This window comes from Manihot esculenta, chromosome 3, assembly GCF_001659605.2.
Source record: "Manihot esculenta cultivar AM560-2 chromosome 3, M.esculenta_v8, whole genome shotgun sequence".
Lineage (NCBI taxonomy): Eukaryota > Viridiplantae > Streptophyta > Magnoliopsida > Malpighiales > Euphorbiaceae > Manihot > Manihot esculenta.
In genome coordinates this window covers 29,761,122-29,782,905 of record NC_035163.2, presented here as the reverse complement: position 1 = coordinate 29,782,905, position 21,784 = coordinate 29,761,122, and the positions used below count along the sequence as shown (strand labels likewise).

General features: G+C 33.5%; 3 protein-coding genes across 4 annotated transcripts; 2 read left to right on the top strand and 1 right to left on the bottom strand.

Moving 5' to 3' along the window:
• Positions 1–3,411: 3,411 nt before the first annotated feature.
• Positions 3,412–4,604, top strand: LOC110611119 (EPIDERMAL PATTERNING FACTOR-like protein 4). Its single transcript, XM_021751253.2, has 2 exons — positions 3,412–3,926; positions 4,007–4,604. Exons 1-2 carry the CDS (start codon positions 3,827–3,829, stop codon positions 4,243–4,245), a joined length of 339 nt encoding a protein of 112 aa, XP_021606945.1. The 5' UTR covers positions 3,412–3,826; the 3' UTR covers positions 4,246–4,604.
• Positions 4,605–9,506: 4,902 nt separating this feature from the next.
• LOC122723324 (secreted RxLR effector protein 161-like) lies at positions 9,507–10,253 on the bottom strand. The gene has a single exon (XM_043955124.1). The coding sequence runs from the start codon at positions 10,251–10,253 to the stop codon at positions 9,507–9,509; it is 747 nt and encodes a 248-aa protein (XP_043811059.1).
• A 5,338-nt stretch (positions 10,254–15,591) lies between these two features.
• LOC110611925 (1,2-dihydroxy-3-keto-5-methylthiopentene dioxygenase 2) lies at positions 15,592–20,560 on the top strand. Of its 2 annotated transcripts, none has more exons than XM_021752495.2 (7): positions 15,592–15,748; positions 17,384–17,495; positions 17,589–17,683; positions 18,053–18,167; positions 18,987–19,111; positions 20,063–20,133; positions 20,246–20,560. In XM_021752495.2, exons 1-7 carry the CDS (start codon positions 15,731–15,733, stop codon positions 20,310–20,312), a joined length of 603 nt encoding a protein of 200 aa, XP_021608187.1. In that variant the 5' UTR covers positions 15,592–15,730; the 3' UTR covers positions 20,313–20,560. The 2 variants fall into 2 exon arrangements, with proteins under 2 accessions (XP_021608187.1, XP_043811234.1); XM_043955299.1 differs by lacking the exon at positions 15,592–15,748 and adding an exon at positions 15,906–15,930.
• Positions 20,561–21,784: the final 1,224 nt, after the last annotated feature.

Here is a 21,784-nt window from a genome sequence, read left to right as displayed (position 1 = left end):
TTACTTCAATTGAATTTTTTCTAATTCTTTTTCTAACTTAAAAATTTTTCACTTTAAAAAAAATTAAAATCTTTATTATTTTTTAAAAGTTTATTTGAATTTGTTTTTATAAAATGAATAGTGTAAAACGAATGGTTAATAATTTTATATTATCTATAATAGTGGATGATGTCTACTCGTCATTGGCCAAAGTCCACACTGTTCATACACAAAGCTCCTCAGGGCCTCTACAGTATCATTTAAGAAGGCCTGTTCTCCTACTTAGATTGCTATAATTTAGTGTTAGGCCCACTTCCCACTTGCTACCAGGCCTATGCTACTGCCTAGCCATTTGGAGTTTTCCTTTCTATTCAATTATTTCTTCCTTTTTTCTAAAATTCTGAATTATGTAAAAGTTTATATTCCTTCAAAAAATTTTCCTTTTATTTAGAAAAACCATTCTATTTGTCATCATCTACATTTAACTGGCATTCTTTATTCTCAAAAAAAAAAAAACAATTTTCTGAAAGAAAAATGTTAAAATTTTTATAATTGTAATATGGTATTGATATATAAATGTTTTCAATAAAAAAAAATCTCTTTATTATATTTTATTATTATTAAAATTATCATCATTTTATAAAAGTTACAAATTTCTCTACTTGTTGCTTGCATCGCCCAATCAGAGCCAAGCCAGAACCTGAGAGAGGCAGCGATGTTTAAGTATTGAACCCGGCAGCTAAATCTCTGCCCTTGTATGAATGCCACCGAGCCCAGAACTCCACGGATTTCAGAGCAGCAATTCCAGACCACAATTGGCCGAGCAGTGGCGATCGGTTTTTCTTGGCCCGCACAGGAAGATCATGGGTTGAATTGGTTGATTTAATATTTATGCATATCATATTTAAATTTCGAACTCATATAAAAATAAATTTAAGGATCATAAACATTTACATTTACAAATATTTATTACACATTTTTTAATTAAATTATATAAAATTAATATAAAAATTATTAAAATTATTTTTAATTTAATGTTATTCTATTTATATGATAAATACAATGATATATAATAGAGCGTAAAGTAATTTAAAAATTATTATAATTAAAATAAATTTAAAAATTAAAACTTTTTATTAAAATTAAAAATTTATGATATTTATTAGGTCATAGTACGCGGTGGAGACTAGAGAGAGAGGGAGGGAAAGCGAAGTTTAATAATGGTGGGTATCGGGTGAGGTAAAAGGGGCTGTGGGTCGAGGGAAGGAAAGGTTAAACCTTGACTCAGATGTTTGTTTCGTACGAGACATGGAGACAGCCCCCTTATTTTCACCCGCTTACGCGATTACACACCCAACCCACGCCCTTATTTTGAAATTATATATTAAAGATTTTGGCTGTGTAACATTGCAATTAAACAATCGAAAAATAATTGTTCAATTATTCAAAATTAGAATTGGAAAATTTTTTTTATTTCTATTTAAAATAATAAAATTTTGAGATATAATTTTTACAATATAAAATTATGGCTAAAAATTTAATCTTAAGAATGAGCAAAAATGAGGAGTGTGCAGGAGGTACACGCGGGTGCTGTTGCTATCAGCCTGAGGACGTTCTTCTTCTGCAAATATTTACTTTTAGCCTTCATTTACTATATTTCTATTATTACCTGTCTGCGACTTGTTGATGGCGAGAGATCCTGGACTATAAATATTTCAATCCCAACTGCAAATGAACTATTTTAATCTCATATTTCAGGAAATTGTCTCCAACATTAATAATTAACACTACATATCCCTCAAATTTATTACATTTTTAACGAGACAATATTGATTTAAAGCAGCAGAAAAAACTTATTTAAATTTTATTCACATGCATTTAAAATATAAATGTGTAAATTTTATGTATTTTTTATATGAAAAATATTAATTTATTTGTGTTTTGAATCAATAGTGAATAGAATTGCCTTAATATGAAGTTATTTTAAAAGTATGAGCTAAAATTAATTTAGTTCTGATTAATATTTTTAGTTATAATATTTGGTGAGTGAAAATATATATATAACAATCCACGTTAAAATAATAACGTGTCTACATGAAATTTAAAAGAATTTTATAAATTTAATCGATTGGTCCAATCGAATAGCAGAAAATCCAACTTATCTTAGCAATACCCTTACTCCTATCAGTGTATGAAACAGTTGGATAGATCCTTTCAAGACTCGGTATTGGATAAAAACCTGACAAATTATAAGTAATTAGAAAATTCATCTTAATATGGATTGAGTGAGCTGAGAACAATCTGATGAGATTGGGATAAAATGCCAATCTTTTACATATTAGTATATATCATAGGAGCCATAAATGCGTATGCGGTAAAATAGTTTAACGTGACACACTCGATAAACAATGTATAAATTAGCCAGTTCTGCATTTATTATCTAATCGTCCATTAGAGGGTATTTTAATCAAGTCCGATAGAACATATACAATGAGTGCAATCAGAAATATATATATCACTAATTTAATTCAAAAAGAGATCGGATCCCTCTCTTTCACGTTTTCACATAAATTATTTTTTTTCTTTTTTACTATAATTTATTTATTTTTGTATCTTTTTCCATTTATTATCACTCTACAAATTTTGAATCTGACGTTAATGTCGTAAAATCTCTATAAGTCTATCATTGATAGACCTCTCGTCATTATTCCATATTTTGCAAGTGTTTATATCCGGTGACTATTGATCTCGGTTCATTGATGAGATTTCTCAATTTATATAAGTGGATTTTTATTGATAATAAAGACTGTTTTGCATTTATGTAAATTAAAGAATCATTTATTATATTTATCATGTTCAAATTAATGGTATTGAATGCCAAATAAATTATTGAAAATTTATTATGATATTATAATTGATTTAATACATAATAAAATTGTGAAAAATTAAATCACATTGATAGAATTCAAAAACAGCAGATGAATCCAATTATATCTACGAACAGTAATAAAGTTTAAAAAAATCATTTTTAATTGGTTAAGTTGACTGTTGGTCTCTCTACTTCATGATCTTTGCAGTCCCTCCTTTTGACTTGCTGCGTCTCTTTCTACTTTCTTCTTTGGTTTTGTTATGATTTTTCTTTTTAGGTTTTCCCTCAAAGAACTATTAAGAAATGGATTGGCTTTTTTGGCATGTGGCGGTGCATGCCGTGTTTGATGGTAGGTAAATTATACGTTAAACTGTGGAGACTAAGAGATGCGTTTGAAAAGAAGAGAGTGAAGTCAAAGCGCATGCTTAATACTACAATTGCTGAAAATCACGGCGATTGCTACATTGTGAATCCACACCCACCCCCAAAAGAATCCAACGTTTCTCCCTCTCTCAGCAATAAATATTGAGCGTGCATAAACTGAGAATGACCAGTGGCACGGCCAAGTAGAGGGTGGCGTGGTTGTGGGTTAATGGGGTTGCTGGAAGAACAAGAAACGAGAGCAGGGAAGAGGATGGAGGGGGAGAAAACGACGTCGCGTAATACAAAACTTTGGGCAATACAACTACGTGACAATCATTCAGGGCAGGAAAAGCAGGTAGAGCCCACCCCCTCTCTCTTTGGCCCAACAATAAAACAAAACTTTTCCCTTGTTTCTCATTTTCTCTAATCTTTTCGGTATATGTCTTTGACTTAGACCACTCTTTCCACACGCTCACACGCAAAAGCTTTTGCAATTATCACTCTCTCTCTCTCTCTCTCTCTCTCTCTCTAAATCTATGCTTCCTTCTTAGATCCTTTTCCTTCTTACTTCTGCAATACACAACACTTCTAGCTTCCTTACCTCCACACTCGGCGATGACCCTCTTCCCCCACCGCCTCCGCCTCCGCTACCTATCAACAGCACTCACTTTTCTCCTTTTGTTATCTTCCTCGGTTACCACTCTGTCCCTACTCGGTAAGAATCCGAATCATCACTAACTGACCCTCTTGTTGAATTCATAACTCTGTCTATAATTGAGTGCTTTATTGTTTCAGGTTGTGGGTTTCCAGATGAAGGGGAAAGAGGAAGAGAGTTGAAGGCAGTTGACAGAGTTCTCAGTCAGAAACGACTCAGCGGACCAGGTTCTTCGCCACCCACTTGTAGATCCAAGTGTGGAAGGTGTTTTCCATGTCAACCTGTTCATGTGCCGATTCAACCTGGTTTGAGTGTGCCATTAGAGTATTACCCAGAGGCTTGGAGATGCAAGTGTGGAAACAAGCTTTTCATGCCTTGATGAAAAGAAATAAAAGAAATGTTCTTTGTTGTGATCCTATTTGGGTAACTATTGGTGGTCGAAGGAGGTGGCAGTGGTACTGCCTTTTCCATGCTTGCATTATGATGATTTCGCCACTGGACAACCAACTTTGGGAATATAAGTTTGTAGAGGTGAGCTTACCAACAGAAATCTCTTCTCCTCTCTCTCTCTCTCTCTCTCGTTAATGGTCTTTTTTTATTTTCTTTTCTTTTCTTTTCTTTTCTTTTTACTCATTTGCATTGATGCAAAGTTTATCATGAGAGAAATTGGAATTGAGTGAAATCTGTAATTAAGGTGAGTTTCTTTATATAAGAGTAGAAGCTGCGACGCTCTTACCCTTGTCTCTCTCCATCGCTCTCTCTCTCTTTCTCTCTCATTTCACTTGTACTGAAACAGAAGTAAAAAAATATTACTTCCATTGAAGTTAACACTCACCGAGTAAAGAGATTTAGAGACCTAAACAAATAGATAACAAGCTATAATGTTTCTGTTCTTGGAAGGGTATCTTGATCTAGAGCATTGTATCGTCTCTCTCTCTCTCTCTCTCTCTCCAATGGCACTAGTGAACAAATGAGTATTGAATAGTAGCAGACTATATAGCAACAGCAGGAATAAATGAGCAGTTTTGCAGGAAGAGAAAAACAGTGAGATATTTTAATGATAACTCAAACGCCATGAAATCTTAGCATGTGAACCAAAACATGGGTTTCCACTTTCCATTATTGTATTGTGAAGCAGAGAATTGAAAAAATTTGGGAGAGGAAGCATCAATGCAGAAAAACGATGGGGACACGTATCTGTTTTTTTTTTTTTCTTTCTTTCTTTTTCGTTTGTTCTTTGCTATCAGAAACTTTTCATTATTATTTATTATTTTTATTACTAATTTCTCTATAAACTATAATATCTTTTGCCGTATACGTTTGGAAATCGATTCTTGTTTTTCCTCCGTATTGTACCTGAGAATAATGTCGTCCACGAGCCCGTTTCCATTTCCGAAAAAGAGAGGGAGAGAGAGGAACTGATTCCTTTTTTTTCCTTTTAATATATGGTTTCAGTTTTTTTTTTTCCAAGGAGCTTGAGATAATTTTGTTTTTTTATAAATATTTTAAAATAAGTAAATAAAAATATTTAAATTACACTTTAATTGTGAAATAAGATCAATTAAATCATTTTAATTTTAATTTAAAGTTTACTGTGAATTGAGATCATTTAATTATTAAAATTTTTAATGATTTTATTAGACACATTTATTTGTTACAGGCAGATTTCAACATGAAAAAATATATATAATTAAAATACTTGATTTACAAACAGTAAAAAAAGTAATTCCCTCACAGTAAAGGTATCAACAACAAACAGTAAGCCTGAACTAATCCACGGCCTAAGGCTCATTGGAGATCCCTGACCAAGCGAAAAGAGAGGAGACACCAATAGCAGGAGGCATCATCATCGGCAGCACGATCCATCCTCTCACCGCTTTGAATCGTTTGAACAATTAATAAACCAAAACACAATAGGCTCTTCCAATTCCAAACATGATATGAAAGAAATTAAGGGTGTCTGATTAAAAAAGAAAGAGTAAAATTAAGTATATAATATGTCATATAATGAGTAAATCAGAAATGAAATAGAAATATTGATGTGAAACGTGGAATGTTCATTGACTGGGAGACAAATGGCTCTCCACAGACATGAGACTCCCCTGAACAGATATCCTCAAACAATTTGAAGACCCCACTACCCTTATTGTCGTTTTTGGGCTGCAAAAGAATATAGGTACTTTCCAATTTATAGTACCTTCCTTTTCATACATAGCCACCCAGGAATGCCAGCCAGCAAAAGGATGACGAGCTTCAAAAATTCCCACTGTCTACAGCTACAGGTGTCCATTTTACCAGCTTCCATTTCCCTTATTACATCCACAACAGGAAAAAAAAAAAAAACTAAAACTAATATTTCTCTCAAATTCAAATTTTGTTTACGTACAAAATGATGGGTGATGGCAGATGATAAAGCTTGGGGGGTGAATGAGCAGGAGAGAAAGTGGTAGAAAATGGAGGCACACGAGGGGAGGAGACTGCGCTTGCACATGCGCACGCACAATTTGAAGCTGAAACACAAATTTCTGATTGTTTGCATACGGCAGTGTTGTTTATGATGAATAAGGTAAAACAAAATCACTGTTAAAAAAGAAAAAAGAAAAAGAAACTTATCTTTACAAATTGGCCCACATCACTTTAAATCAATCAATCAATCAATCAAAGCCAATTATGATTTTTCTGGAAGTGCTCATGAAATTCCACCCCAATTTTCCTCACCATGTTTACCTGTCCCTTCGCATTTTTTAATTCTTTAATGGTTTTTTATATAAAAAGTAATAGTTTCTCTAATTTTTTAATAAGAAGTGATAAATTTTCTGCTGAGTATTATATTTTTTAAAAATAATAGAATTATATTATTAAAAATAATATTATATTATTAAAAATAATATTATATTAAATAAAAAATTATTTGATTCTTAAATAATAATATAAAAAATTTATTTGATTCTCGAGTAAGAATATTGAAGCTTAGTTGGAATTATTTTTAATAATAAAAGGTCCTATGGGAAGCCAGAGGGAGGGTGAGTCAGTGGTATGAGTCATTGAGTTGCTTTGGGTTCTCTAAGGCTGAGAGAGAGATATGAAATGGAGATAAAAGGCAATGATTTGAATTGATATTTGATTTGACAATGTTGTTGGATTTGCCGGATAACTACGTACTACTCCACCTTACACTTCTTTTGCAACATGGCTCACTGTCTCTCCGCCTTTACTTTAAGGAAATCGAGGAAAATAAAGATTTTTTAAAATATAATTTTATAAAATAATTGATGTACTGAAATTTAAATCCATTATATAACCGTAATGGAATTGAGTTATAATCAATGAGAACATGTAGGAGAACGACATGAGATATTGGTTAGTCTTTTTTATAGTAATTTTAATATTCAAATTAATAATTTAATAAATAAAATTATAAAAAAAAATTAAAATTTTTATATGAAAAAATAATATACTTTTATCTGTATATTTTTTTATATTATAAAAAATTAAGATGAATATAATATTTTTTTATAATCCAATAATAATTTAACCGTTTGCTTAATATAAAATATCTTTAATTTTTTAGATAAAAATTTCACAACCATAATTATAATTGAAATATATCATATTATGTTTAATAATGGTAATTTAATATCGAGACTTGCCTTGACGAGAAAATGGTGAATTTTTTAATAATAATTTGGATGTTAAATATTTGAATTTTTCTTATTTCAAGATGACTACATCTTTAATTTATCTAATTATTATTAAATAGATTTATTTTATAATGACCACTTGTGAGACAATTTTTATATAGTATCAATAATAATTTGTGTAAAATTTTTGCAAATATTTAAAAGTTTTGAGCCATTATATTCCTTAATTTCGGTAAAGTAATTTTGCTATTTTATTAAAATCTATAGCACAATCTTTTTTCATAAAAAAAAGTGAAATATTGAATTAATTATATAAACAGCTCGTCCCAATAATTTATTTCATTCTACTGAAAATAATATACATACATGTTCACCCAATGATATGAGGCCAAACTAAGGGGAAAAAAATATAGGCTACATGCATGCTCAATCATGAATTGGTTGTTGTTTTCAATTATTCAGATAAAATATTCCATCATGTATATATAGGCAAGGGAAAAACTATCATAAAAAAAATTATATAATTTATTTTTTTATTAATTTCACTCATTTTACCACCTCCAAGGATTATTAGCGATTCCATTTTCGTGCAGATGAGTTGTATCTCTAATAGGATTAGAAATCGCAACCCTTTATTCTGTCGTTATAACATGCGTGTACAAAATTTTGTATTAGTAATGGTGTTTAATTCAAATTATATCATAAATTTTTTTAAATTTAATTTTAATATTAATTTTTTAAAACTTATTATTATTGATTTATAAGTTAATTGATGTTTAAATTTCACTCACTATTTATAAATTTAAAAAAATAAATCAAAATATCTCTCAACTTTAATTTGATAATAAAAAATTCTAAATTTATATTTTAACTTATTTTTCTCTAATGTCTTTATAAAAATATTCAAAATATATTATAAATTATAATTATGTATTTTTTGCCATAAATTTGTGGTTAGACTAATATTAAAATTTATACTCATTTAGTTGAATTTATAATCAATTCAAAATGTTTGCTTTCAAAAAAAAAATCAATTCAAAATTTTATAATTTGATTTTAAGATGATATTATATATTTTTTATTTTATTAAAATTAAAATTCATATTTATTTATTTTGTTTTTTACTTGAGTTTATAACTAAATTAAAATTTTATAATTTAATTCTAGATTGTGGATACTATATAATAACCGTCCAAAATAAATTATGAATTGTCACTCCAATATAAACTTATATGATAAGAATTTAATAAATAAAAAATGTAGACTCATTTAAGAACGAAGATCTAAATATTTTAACACCCGGATCACTATTAAGATTTATCATTCTCTCGGTAGAATGAGTTTTATCATGAAATTACCGTTAACAAATACAACATATTTCCATTACGCCTATAATTGTGAAATTATCAACATGTTAGTTAACAATAACATATTAGTTAACAATACCCTATATCAAGTTGTTGTCATATTACCATTAGATTGTGGAAAATACCATATTTGTTTATACTCTTTTACGATATAAAAAAAATCACATTAATAAATATACATTATTTTCTAATATTATTAAAATTTTAAAAAATTCATTGCTTTTCTTCTATTTTTCAATATATTAATTTGAGTGTGAGAATAAGTGTTTACTGTTGAACAAAGAGCTGACAAACGATAAGAAGAAAGACAAAAAAGAAAGAATATATAACTCACAAAACAGGAGGAATAAAGCTGCGAAGGAGATTATATATTATTCAATGAAATGACTGCCTATTTATAGGCTTACAAAAGACACGTTGCACCAACATTTTACTGAGTCATAGGAACGTGGCAAAACAGATTCACTATCAACTAAATAATCGGTAACAGCAAAATGACTAGGTAACTAAAGCTAGCTAATAATTCGGTAGACCACTAAGCTATTAGCTAACAAATAAATAAATAAATAAAAGAAGATGGTAATAAGCTTGGTCAACAAATGACCACGTGTTGGTGGCTGGTGTTGATATCTTCAATACTCCCGCTCAACATCAGCTTCTTCTTTGTTCGCCCCGCCAAGCTGATGATAGAAACTTTCGAACTTGTTGCCATTCAAGCCTTTTGTAAACAAATCTGCAGCTTGATTTTCTGTTCTGACATGCTTCAACTCAATTTCCTCTTGCAAGACTTTCTCTCGGATAAAGTGGTAATGCACCTCCACATGCTTAGTTTTTGCATGAAAAACTGGATTCTCCGCCAAACATATTGCTGACAAATTATCGCAATACAGAGGAATTGGATACGTCACCGGTTGATGCAAGTCCTCTAACAGTTGCATAAGCCAACTGCTCTCTTGAGCTGCCATAGCTGCTGCTCGGTACTCCGCTTCGGTGGTTGACAAAGACACTGTTGGTTGTCTTTTGCTACACCAAGAAATTGCTCCCGACCCAAGCATGAAAATATACCCGGTAGTTGAGCGTCGAGTATCATGGTCACCTGCATAGTCAGCATCACAATAGCCAACTAGTTTACAACCTCCTCCTCTTTTGTACATAATACCATAGCCAAGCGTATTCTTCACATATCTCAGAATTCGACGAACTGCATCCAAATGAGGCTTCTTCGGATGTTGCATGTGCCGACTCATCACACCAACTGCAAAAGAAATATCTGGTCTAGTTAAAGTTAAGTAGATAAGACTACCCACCAACTGTCGGTACATTGTAGCATCTTCTAAATCTTTCCCTTCATGAGCACATATTTTGGCGTTTGGCTCCATTGGTGTTGAGATTGGCTTACACTTAAGCATTCCAAACTTCTTCAGTAAATCTTTGGAATACTTTTGCTGATGGAGAAATATTCATTCTTGAGAATGATCGACCTCTATACCAAGAAAATGCTTGAGCTGTCCAAGTTCTTTCATCTGAAAGCGAACTGACAAATTCTCCTTGGTTCGAAAAATTTCTTCTTCACAATCTCCTGTGATGATTAAATCATCCACATATGCTAGCACGATAGCTAGCTTCTCTCATTTAGCTTTGACGAACAAGCTAGCATCCGCACTTGTCACCAAATAACCACTATGAGTAAGAAATTCAGCAATCTTGCCATACCAAGCCCTCAGTGCTTGTTTTAATCCATAAAGCGCCTTCTGTAGCTTACACACATACTCAGGATGATCTTGATTCTGAAAGCCCATCGGCTGGTCCATGTAGATCTCCCGATCCAGCTCCCCATGCAAAAATGCATTCTTCACGTCCATTTGCCACAAATTCCAATTTTTGAAAGCTGCAAGTGCTAATAGGACTCGTACAGTTGTAAGCTTTGCAACTGGACTGAACGTTTCATCATAGTCTAGTCCATATTGTTGAGAGAACCTTCGAGCTACCAGGCGAGCCTTGTGTCTCTCTATTGATCCATTTGTGCGGCGCTTTATCTTGTATACCCATTTGCAAGAAATAGGCTTAACATCTCTTGGCTTTGGCACGAGCTCCCAAGTCTGATTTCTGTCTAGCGCGGCAATTTCTTCTTCCATAGCTTTAATCCATTCTGGATTCCGGAACGCTTCCTCGAATGTCTCCGGCTCTTTTGCATCTGCTTCTTCCACTATGGCGGCATTGGCATACTTTGGATTTGGCTTTCTAATTCTTGTTGACCTTCTTAGTGGAGTTGGTGCTTCCACTCCATTAGGCTCATCTTGTTCGCTTGGTTGTTGATACACACCAGTTTGCCAAGGACTTTGAGCTACACCTTCTTCGATATTGCCTTCGTCATCTACATCTTTAGCTTCACCTAAACCCAATTGGATTTGAGAAGATTGCACCACGTCTTTAAAAACATATGAGTCTGGAAATACTTCCTTGTCTGAGAACCACCATGAAGAAGCTTCATCGAACACCACATTCCGGGATGTGTAGCACTTTCCGGTTGTAGGATCACAACATCTCCACCCTTTTCTTTGACTGTCATATCCTACAAAAATGCATCTAACAGCCTTCTTGTCCATTTTGCTACGTAAATGATCAGGTACAAATACATAGGAAACACATCTGAAAACTCTGAAATAACTAACTGAAGGTTTCATGTTCCACAATTTTTCAAAAGGTGAAGTAAAACATAACCTTTGTTGAGGAAGCCTATTGATCACAAATGCAGCCGTCCTCATTGCTTCAGCCCAAAAACATCCTAGTACATTCTTCGCGTGAAGCATGCTTCGACAAATTTCTGCCAGATGCCTGTTCTTCCTTTCTGCTACGCCATTCTGTTGTGGAGTGCTAGCACATGTGAACTGATGGCGTATTCAGCATTCTTGAAGGAATTCACAAAACTCGTCTGAGGTATACTCTCCCCCATTGTCACTATATAGACAACGAATTCCTTTGCCAACTTTCGCTTCTGCTACCTCCTTAAACTCTTTGAACTTTGAAAAAGTTTCAGATTTTTCCTTCATGAAGTAAATCCACACATACCTTGAGAAGTCGTCAATGAAAGTCACCATGTATTTCATCCCAGCAATGGAAGCTTGTTTAACTGGTCCAAACACATCCGAGTGGACCAACTCTAGTGGTTTCTTCGCTTTAAATTTGGACTCTTCGTACGGCAATTGGTGTGCTTTTCCATACTGACAGCCTGCACATACCGTGTCTTTTCTCACTTCAAGTTGTGAAAGTCCCTTCAACATCGACATCTTCATCATCACATCTAATTTGGAATAGCTAACGTGACCTAGCCGCATGTGCCACACGCCTGCCGTTTCATTCCTTCTTGTCTTGTCTACGTATGCGGTTTCTGCAGACATTACGTAGACTGATTCCAACCTCTGTCCCTTCATCACCGGTTCTTCTATAATCTCCAAGTCCCGATAAACCTTCACATCTTCTGGACCAAAGAGAACAAAATGGCCAGAAGATGTTAACTGTGCCACCGAGAGAAGATTTTTCTTCATACCTGGGACATGGTAGACATTTTGGAGCGGCACCTCGGTATCACTATGTTGAGGAGAGACTACCGTATTACCGATGTGAGCTATCGGTAGCTTTGAGTTGTTCGCCGTTACGACCACCCGGCTTCGCTTATACTCTGACAGGTTCTGCAACTTCTCTTTATCACCCGTCATATGATTTGAGCATCCCGAGTCAACGATCCAATCTCTCTCGTAATCAATCTGTTCAGATGTTGTTGTTGTGAAAGCTAACTCCTCTCCTTTTGCAGCAAGTAGTGCCTCAGCATCCCATTCACCTTCAATCTGTTCAGACGTTGTTGTTGTAAATAATGCCTCAGCATCCCATTCATTTTCGCTTTTAGAAGCAGCCACGTTACTCTCCACCGACTTTTTCTTTGACCAACAAGTTTTTGCCATATGACCCTTCTTCCCGCAATTGTAGCAGTTCCCTTCAAACTTTTTGCCATTGTCTTGATTCTTCGAAGCTCCCCCTGCACGAACGCTCCCTTCGCCTTGATGACTTCTTGCCTTGTCATCATTCTTTTTGAATCTACCGGTGGCATGCTGCTTGGAATTCCACCTGCCTCTATTGGCATAGAGTGCCTCTTCTTCCTTCTTCAACGAGACTCCTCCCATTTGCTTAGCTAAGGCTTCTTGACTAGCTAGCAAATTTTCGAATTCTACAAGCGACGGCTGAGTTTTCCATCCTTGTATGGCAGCAACGAAACTCCTGAATTTTGGTTTCAACCCATGGATGATGATTCGCTTCATCCTCGTATCACCAATAGGAGCCTCCGGATCCAACTCAGAAATCTCCCGGCATAGCGTCTTTACTTTATGAAAGTACTGTGCGACCGTCATGTCGCGTTGTGCCATCGACAGCAACTCACTCTCTAAGAGTTGGAGCTTCGTATCGTTCTTCTTTGAGAACAGCTTGGCGAACGTATCCCAAGCTTCCTTCGGAGTTTTGGCATCACGTATATGCTCTAGCACATCTTCTTCGACTGTGGTCTTCAAGGCGAACATCGCTTTACCCCCTTTGATTCTCCACTTCCGTAAGATACCATTCGTGTCTTCTGCTTCTGGCGACGTAACCTCATTTCCATTTACTACTTCCCACAGGTCTTGGCCTTGCAAGTACGACATCATGCATGTAGACCAAGAATTGTAGTTTTGGTTGTTGAGTTTCTTGATTCCACCAACCACTTGAAGATCGCCCATCCTGACAGCGCAACTTGTCTTCAAACACGACGCCTACTGATGCTGACCCACGAAACTAATATAGAGTGCCCAGGAGAAACCTTGCTCTGATACCAGATTGTTGAACAAAGAGCTGACAAACGACAAGAAGAAAGACAAAAAAGAAAGAATATATAACTCACAAAACAGGAGGAATAAAGCTGCGAAGGAGATTATATATTATTCAATGAAATGACTGCCTATTTACAGGCTTACAAAAGACACGTTGCACTAACATTTTACTGAGTCATAGAAACGTGGCAAAATAGATTCACTATCAACTAAAGAATCGGTAACAACAAAACGACTAGATAATTAAAGCTAGCTAATAATTCGGTAGACCACTAAGCCATTAGCTAACAAATAAATAAATAAATAAAATAAGATGGTAATAAGCTTGGTCAACAAATGACCACGTGTTGGTGACTGGTGTTGATATCTTCAATATTTACTTCACATTATTTTCTTTATAAATTCTATCAAATCACATTGCAGCTCCATTTCAACTACGTCACTTTAATCTTGCATCATCAATTATATTATATATATACATATTTTTATTTTTATAAATATTATTTCAATGTAAAAAAATCTATTTCACTTATTTTAATTATATTTATATAAATTAATTTTATATGGATCGACATTAATATAAATTTCAGTAACTATATAATTATAATTTAAATTTTATTATGAATACTTTCATAAAAATTTCAAAGAAAAATGAGTTAAGTAAAAAAAAAAATATTTTTATATAATTCAAGATGAGAAATGATTGTAATATATTTATCTAATTTTAAAGATGATGAATAAAATTTATATATGGATTTTAATAATATTTAAATTATTGTTTAAAAAATTTTATGATATAAATTAAAATTGATAGACATTATTGATACAAACACCTAAATGGAGAGAAGATAAGTGATATGAACTCAATTTTTTTAACAGTAGACTATAGTTTATAGACTGTTTCAATACAAACGAGTTAAAAGGAAATTTATGGAATTAGATGGATTCTTGGGAAATTATTAGAAAAATTAGATTCACCAGATTTAAGAGATATTTGAGATGGATTTTTTTTTATTTTTTTATAAAGAGACTTACTTATTTATATTTTAAAAATATTTAATCCATATATTGTTAATTGGGGACACCAACTTCAGCCTCTATCTCGTGTATAAGGACCCTCTTGAGGCCCAGGTCATGGACACTGCTCCACTCTCCTCAGGTTTTGAATTTTACTCTTATTTTATCAATTTAGTGACAGTATCCACCTTTTCCTTTTTTAGCCATGTAATGCCAGGCCATTGTTATTATGGAAATTACAAAAACCTATTTAAACTTTACAAATATTTTATATTTTATAGCATATACTAAAAAATATAGCATTAACATAAATATTATAATAATTCAAAAATAATATATATACTAATTTTTTAAAAAACAAATCTATAATATTTATAATTTTATTTTATAAGTTTATACAGTATAATATATATTTTTGTAAACCAATTATTTGATGAAAAAAATTATTAAATTAATAAAAAATATGATATTTCAAAGAAAAATAAAATATTAACACTTTAAAATGTAAAGATAGTAATACATTTTTTTTTATAAATAATGGAATAAATATTATTTTGACGAATAACGTTATTAATTTAATATAATTTTTATTATATTAATTTATGTATTTGGAAAATCAACTTTTATAAGGCATTTTTCGCGTGTGCATGGATTAGTCTCCATTTTCTAGTCGGCTCTCATACTTTAGAAAAAAAAAAAAAAAAAAAAAAAAAAAAAAGAGAAAGGAATTCGCCTCCTAATCAAAATGTCCATAATGTCCTCAATTGGTTCGATTAATCTGGACAAATTCCAGTCGCCCCGATGTTTAAGTACGCTTCCACGTCTACACAATACAGGGGCATTTTAGTCTTGTAAAACCCCGCCCGCAGATTTGCCTGGCTATTTTTCATTTTGCATTCCTCCTCGTTAGTCATTTTCTTATCGCGTTGCGCGAAAGCGTTGTCGAACAAGCGGCAGCACAGCGAGGGGGAAAAGAAAAGGCAAACATGGTTGCCCCGGGCCAGGTAAATATTACTCTTCTTTTTAATATATTTAGTTTCCTTTTGTTTCCCTAGAAAATTTTTTTCTTACTGAGAAAATTATCCTCCTTAATATGGATAATTAATTATTAATGGATCATCAGCTACCTGCGTACGGAGTTATTTTGTCCTGGCTTTCCATTTCTTCTTCCGTATCTCGATCATTGGTGAATTATTGGCTTTTTTGTTTTAATTTTACTTTTGGTTGAAGTAGAATTGGCGATTGTACATGTTTGACTATCTTTCAACTGCCATCTCAGTTCATGAAACTCTTTAGTTCTTAGATGCGAACCTTTCTTAATCGAGATAAAAGCCTAGTTGGTCAATAAAGTATCGATTAATTGATGTGTATTTCGAATATTTGATTAATTCTCAGTTTGATTTCCATTTTAACTGGATTTTGGTTTTCTTGTTACTGCAATTTGGATCAATATAGTAGATTAATCTTCTACTGAGACGGTCAGGATCAGTTCTTTGCTCTGAAGCATGGAAATTTTAGGGTACCAGAATTTCGTTGCTTTCATTGAGAAAAAAAAAAAAAATGGAAGTCACGAATGAAACAAGCATCGCATGTTTCTCACCTCTCACATTGAAACAAAAAGGCTCATTAGAGAAGCCAGAGCTTGAAGAACATTGGATTTGATAATTGGACCAGAATGGGGTTTAACAAAAGAGTTTGATTCAAAAAGGCCATAGTGAAGCACAAGAACACTCATGATTGGCCTGCGCATTGAAGGGGTTTATTAGATTCTCATTCTCTCTTTGTATTTAAAATTTTATTGATATAAAATTTGAATTTATAAACATATTCCTGTAGTTTTATATAAAAATGAAATTTATAAATATCTCTATATTTTCATATGGAAGTTCTTGGATTGGAGTATGTGTTGGAGTATATTTTAGTGGTTCATTCGCAATCAGTTGCATTAAATGTAATATTGGATAAATATTAAGCAAGGATTTGCAAGTGGTGGGCAATGTTTAGATGATCTATGTTACTCAATTGAAACAAAAAGGTTTGCCATGTGTTAAATTTGGTTTAGGCCTAACTCATCCAAAAGCTAGCTCAAGGGAGGAGTGTCTATGCTTATATAAAGGGGGCACATTACCCCTTTTTACAACCGATGTGGGATTCAACACTATGTATAATAAAATAATGTTGTGTTACCAAAACCCATGGTCTAATAGGGGGGGGGGGGAAGAAAAACCGAGTACTTTGGGGAAGCAGATCCAAATGAGTGCCTAATGGGCTCCCTAAGTAAGGGGTTGGGGCTCTTTTAGGATGTCATTGGAGCAGAAACACTAAAACAGTTGGTCTGAGGAGCTAGGCTGGCCTTAAAGCATAAAAATGTTTCCTTCCTTCATTATTAGACTGTACACATATGATGTTGAAGACACCAGAACCATGCGCTAATCATTAATCTGAAATCCGGTGATTGTTCTCATTTTCTTTTATTGTTATGGAAAGGGTTACAGTGTAAAGCTATAGTTACATCTTTAAGTTTTTTCCTGGTTAAATTCATTAATGTCCACTCCATGGGGGAAAAAAAAAAGAAGAAAAATGATACAAGTGATAAAATGTAGCAACATTCTGACTTTTTTGTTGGTGTAACTTCGCAGGATTCTAGGGAAGAAGTCATTCAGGCATGGTACATGGATGATAGTGATGAGGACCAGAGACTGCCTCATCACAAGGATCCTAAGGAATTTGTATCATTGGACCAACTTGCAGGTGATCATCACTAGAGGGCATTTAATTTGCGAGGTCATCAAGTTGTCTAGTGTATTCAGCTCACTTGTAGTGAACAATTGCGATATATTACAGAGTTTGGAGTGCTTAGTTGGAGACTAGATGCTGACAATTATGAAACAGATGAAGAATTGAAAAAGCTCCGTGAAGAACGTGGATATTCTTACATGGTTTGTTTTGCTAATTCATTATTTATTTTAGTATGTTTCACTGTTTCTTGTATTGTTATTCTGTTCATTTCATGGTGAGGAATGACTGCTTTTGCAATGATCAAGAAATTGTTGGTTTGTTGCTGTGATATCGAAATGACAATTTGGCAAAATTTTCAGCATTTAGTGATGCCTGAATTTTTCTTTTGCCTTTGATGTCATTTACATGGGAAAAATCAATAAAATTGGACAATGTAATTTAGTGGGGGATTTTTTGGGCCTTCCAAAATAAAGTTTAATTGCAAAGGTGTCATCTTCATTTCTGTTCATGTCAAAAGTCAAGGGTTTGCAAGTTTGACACGTAATTATGCTGAATAATACTTTCATCAGGACATTATTGAGGTTTGTCCAGAAAAGCTGCCGAATTATGAAGAGAAGATTAAAAACTTCTTTGAAGAACATCTTCACACCGATGAGGAGATCCGCTACTGTTTGGATGGCAGTGGTAAGACTGGTCTCTGTCCATATGTATTTGTTGCTATACCTATCTATTCGTGCCATGATTTTAAACAAAGGCCCTTACATTACTTAAGGGCCATTATTATAGGTTTTTTGCCTTTCCCATACTGTTACGCCCATTTTTTGAAGGTAGATAAAAATTTGTTCTTGTAATGGCTGTTATGCCTGTTACTTAACGGTAAAGGCTGTTATTTACCGTTAAATAATGGTAGTAGTTCGTTATCTCACCTTTTTTTTAACCAAACGGAAGCAACAACTCTTGATATTTTCTTTATCTAGTTTGGGGAGTTTTAAACTGTTACATCTCATTCTCTCTCAAATTTTTATGTAAGATATCTATGTACAAATCTTTCACTTCTTCTCTCTTGAACTCAAGTTATTAGTTGTCTTTCTAAGTCTACGTATCTATATCTTACAAAATTTTAGTTATTTGTCTGTGTTTATTACTTATTTGTTGAAGAAAATTATGTTTGTTGCCAAGTTTATTTTATTAAACCCATAGCGTGAAGAATTATTCTTTACTATGTTATTTTAGCTTTAAATTGATTATTGCTAATGATGTCTAACAATAATTGAATTAATGTCTTTTATGTGATTTATTTATACTCATTATTTAGTTATGTATCTTAGTTGTACTCGTATCATTAAACATCTCTTCGTTCTATAAACTTTGCAAATTCTTTTGAAAAATTTGCTTAGCGATAGGCAGTTACCATTGCGTTGCAGCTGTTATAGGCTTGTTTTCATTACCCGCAGCTGTGATTTAAATCAATGATTGCCTCTTACTAATCTCTGCCTGGTGAAGGTTATTTTGATGTCAGGGATCAAAATGATAGCTGGATTCGTGTCTCAGTGAAGAAAGGGGGAATGATTGTCTTGCCTGCTGGAATGTACCACCGTTTTACACTGGATTCAGACAACTACATCAAGGTATATGATATAAGATATGCAATAACATTAGTTGTTTGTGGTTGTGTGTGTTCTTATTGATGATTGGTCTGGAGACTTATGTCAAAGCATAATGATAAACATCTTATGCCATGGTTCTACCACAACTAATACCATTATCACCGGTATACAGACTAACTTCAATCAATGGCCAATATTCCCATAATTGTGTAGTTTCTAGTCTTGTGGCTTTCAGTCTATTAGCATTCATCAATGGTGCTGTCCATATGTTATAAGAAGACTAGGCCGATCAACTATGGGTTTTGGGTGACCCTTGTGTTACCCTTGTGTTATTATACTATGCAGATATAGTTTAGATTATGCTGTATTTTCTAATAAATTGTTGTGTTTAATGACGCATGTTCATTTTAGTGCTTAAGAGTAATTTGTTTTACACCTTTTTTGAGCTGGTTGGGTCATTTAAGTGATTGAATTGTTCTTCCTTGCATAAAAAAGATATTTGACGGATGTCTTATCAAGTCCCCAAAGGTCATATATTTTAGTTACCAAATCCTGTATGGGTGTTCTAGGTAATTCCATACTCTGGATGGGTTTGTTCATGTATTAGGTGAATGTTTGAGGAAACCTAAAATCAAGTATTATGGCCTCTTCTAGAGGAGAATATATTGTTTTAGTATTGTTTATGTGTGGGCAAGGGCAATTAGGCACTAAATATCGTGTTGCCCTGGCTAGTTCCTCTAGTGCTTATTCACATCTGAATATGAGATTGTTCTGGCATGATAGATTCTTTAGATGAAAGGTAAGTATGCTGAATGATCTCTTAGTTGGCATGTGACGATTGTAGTTCACACATGCTTGTGACTCTTGGCATATGCTTGTGCATGTTTTGGATGAGTTTGTAAATTTGTAACTGTGCTCTGTGCATTTTCTCTCTTCCTATAACTTGTCTGTCAACAATACAAATGTGTTCAGGCAATGCGACTTTTTGTGGGTGATCCAGTCTGGACGCCATTCAACCGCCCACATGATCATCTACCAGAAAGGTATGGTCCTTTCTCATGTCCACTGTTCTGAATTAACTTATGTTATGCACTGTGTTGCCATATAAAATTTAACATTCTTTCTGGAGTCTTGTAATATGGATCTGAATTACAGGATGGAGTATCTAAAAGCTTTTGTGCACAAAGAAGCTGGTGATCATGCTGTTGATGCTGCTGCGTGAAATCTGCTGCTTTTACTAAAATAAAGTTAAGAGCTGTTAGCTCCAATAAGAATACCTGTATTTGTATGCAACTAAAAGTATACCTATTTTGTATGGGGTATGCCTGTCTGGTGCCCTTGTTTATAAGTACCCTCGTGAACTTGAAAATATGTAGTTTCCTATTCCTGGCATAATATTTGGTGTACTTGGGACTGCGATGTGCCTGCGTCTAAAGTTACAATATATGTACATTACTTAAATTTGATTAATGAGGGAGTGCTGGTGTTTCGAGTACAAAAGTTAGCTGGACTGCATGGGCCATGGCTAAAACGGTACGAAATAAGCAGTTTGGAGCCCCTTGGAAAGGCTTGGTGTACCTGTAGTCGTGAGCATTAATTTGAAATCAGGTAGCTGTATATTAGTTGAAAAGACATGATCTTTTTGAGCTCAACGATCTCAAGGCCTGTTTATTAAATAATAGAAAGTGTTTGTTAATGTCTGGTGGGGTCCAATCTCTCTCTTCAACGTCACTACTCGTTTTATGGATGTTGTGGATAGATTTAGGTGTGTCCGCGGTGGGTTGCGTTTCTTTGCTTTTTAAAGTTGCCACATTTTTATATTCTTTTTTATTGCATTTGTTAAGCCAACTACCTACATCGCGTTTATTTAATTGATGCCATCTCTATCTACGTTGTTCCATCGTTTGATTCTGATTCAACACGTGTTAGGGATAACGTGGTCTCTTGCAAGACGTGCCATCTGTCAGTTCTTTAGTAGACCAAAAATATCTCCTACGTCACCTACTCCCCTCCTTCCGATTGGGTGATAGCCTCTGATTTGAAAGTGCCTCAACATCATTATTTGCTATTGAATGATAGGGAATATGAAAAAAAAAAAGAAAAGAAAAATCAATTTCAGTACAATCTATTTTCCTGGCAAGTGTAAATCGAAGAAGTGAAGAGGAAGCCTGCCCCTTGAGATGAGATGGCAAAGTATTAATTGGAATTTTGGATGATTTGAGTTCCATTTTCCTGTCTTCTTCTCCCTTTCTCCAACCTCCCAAAGAAAAAAAAAAAAAAGAAAAAAAAATTGAAGACGAAAGAAAAAGAGTGTTGTAAAAGATACTCCCAAATCCCAATTCGTCGGAGAGAATTTAGGCGTGGGTTTTTTCAAGATATTGGTGAATACTGCTGTTTCGGTTCAAAAGGTACATTTAATTTTCTAATTATTTAATTGGAAAGTTTTGAAAATAATAATTTTTTAAGATTTTAAGAATAATTTATAATTTACTTAATTTATAATTCCTTTTTACTGGAGGATTTTTAGCTACATTAACATTATTAATTATATTTTTAATTTTTATAAAGATAAAAATTTTTAAAAAATATTATATGTATAAGACATAAAAAGTAATTATTTTTTAAATGCCTTATTGTGGTGGAATTGGGATGTCAGGTAATGCCTAATTCAGGATAGAAAATCATCAAAAGAAA

Bases quoted from the DNA above. Each gene is read 5' to 3' on its own strand.
- LOC110611119 (XM_021751253.2), top strand. From the start codon at position 3,827: ATGACCCTCTTCCCCCACCGCCTCCGCCTCCGCTACCTATCAACAGCA. The intron at 3,927-4,006 runs GTAAGAATCCGA...TTATTGTTTCAG, and splicing joins TACCACTCTGTCCCTACTCG to GTTGTGGGTTTCCAGATGAA.
- LOC122723324 (XM_043955124.1), bottom strand. From the start codon at position 10,253: ATGGAGCCAAACGCCAAAATATGTGCTCATGAAGGGAAAGATTTAGAA.
- LOC110611925 (XM_021752495.2), top strand. The intron at 18,168-18,986 runs GTAAGACTGGTC...TGCCTGGTGAAG, and splicing joins CTACTGTTTGGATGGCAGTG to GTTATTTTGATGTCAGGGAT. The intron at 20,134-20,245 runs GTATGGTCCTTT...TCTGAATTACAG, and splicing joins CATGATCATCTACCAGAAAG to GATGGAGTATCTAAAAGCTT.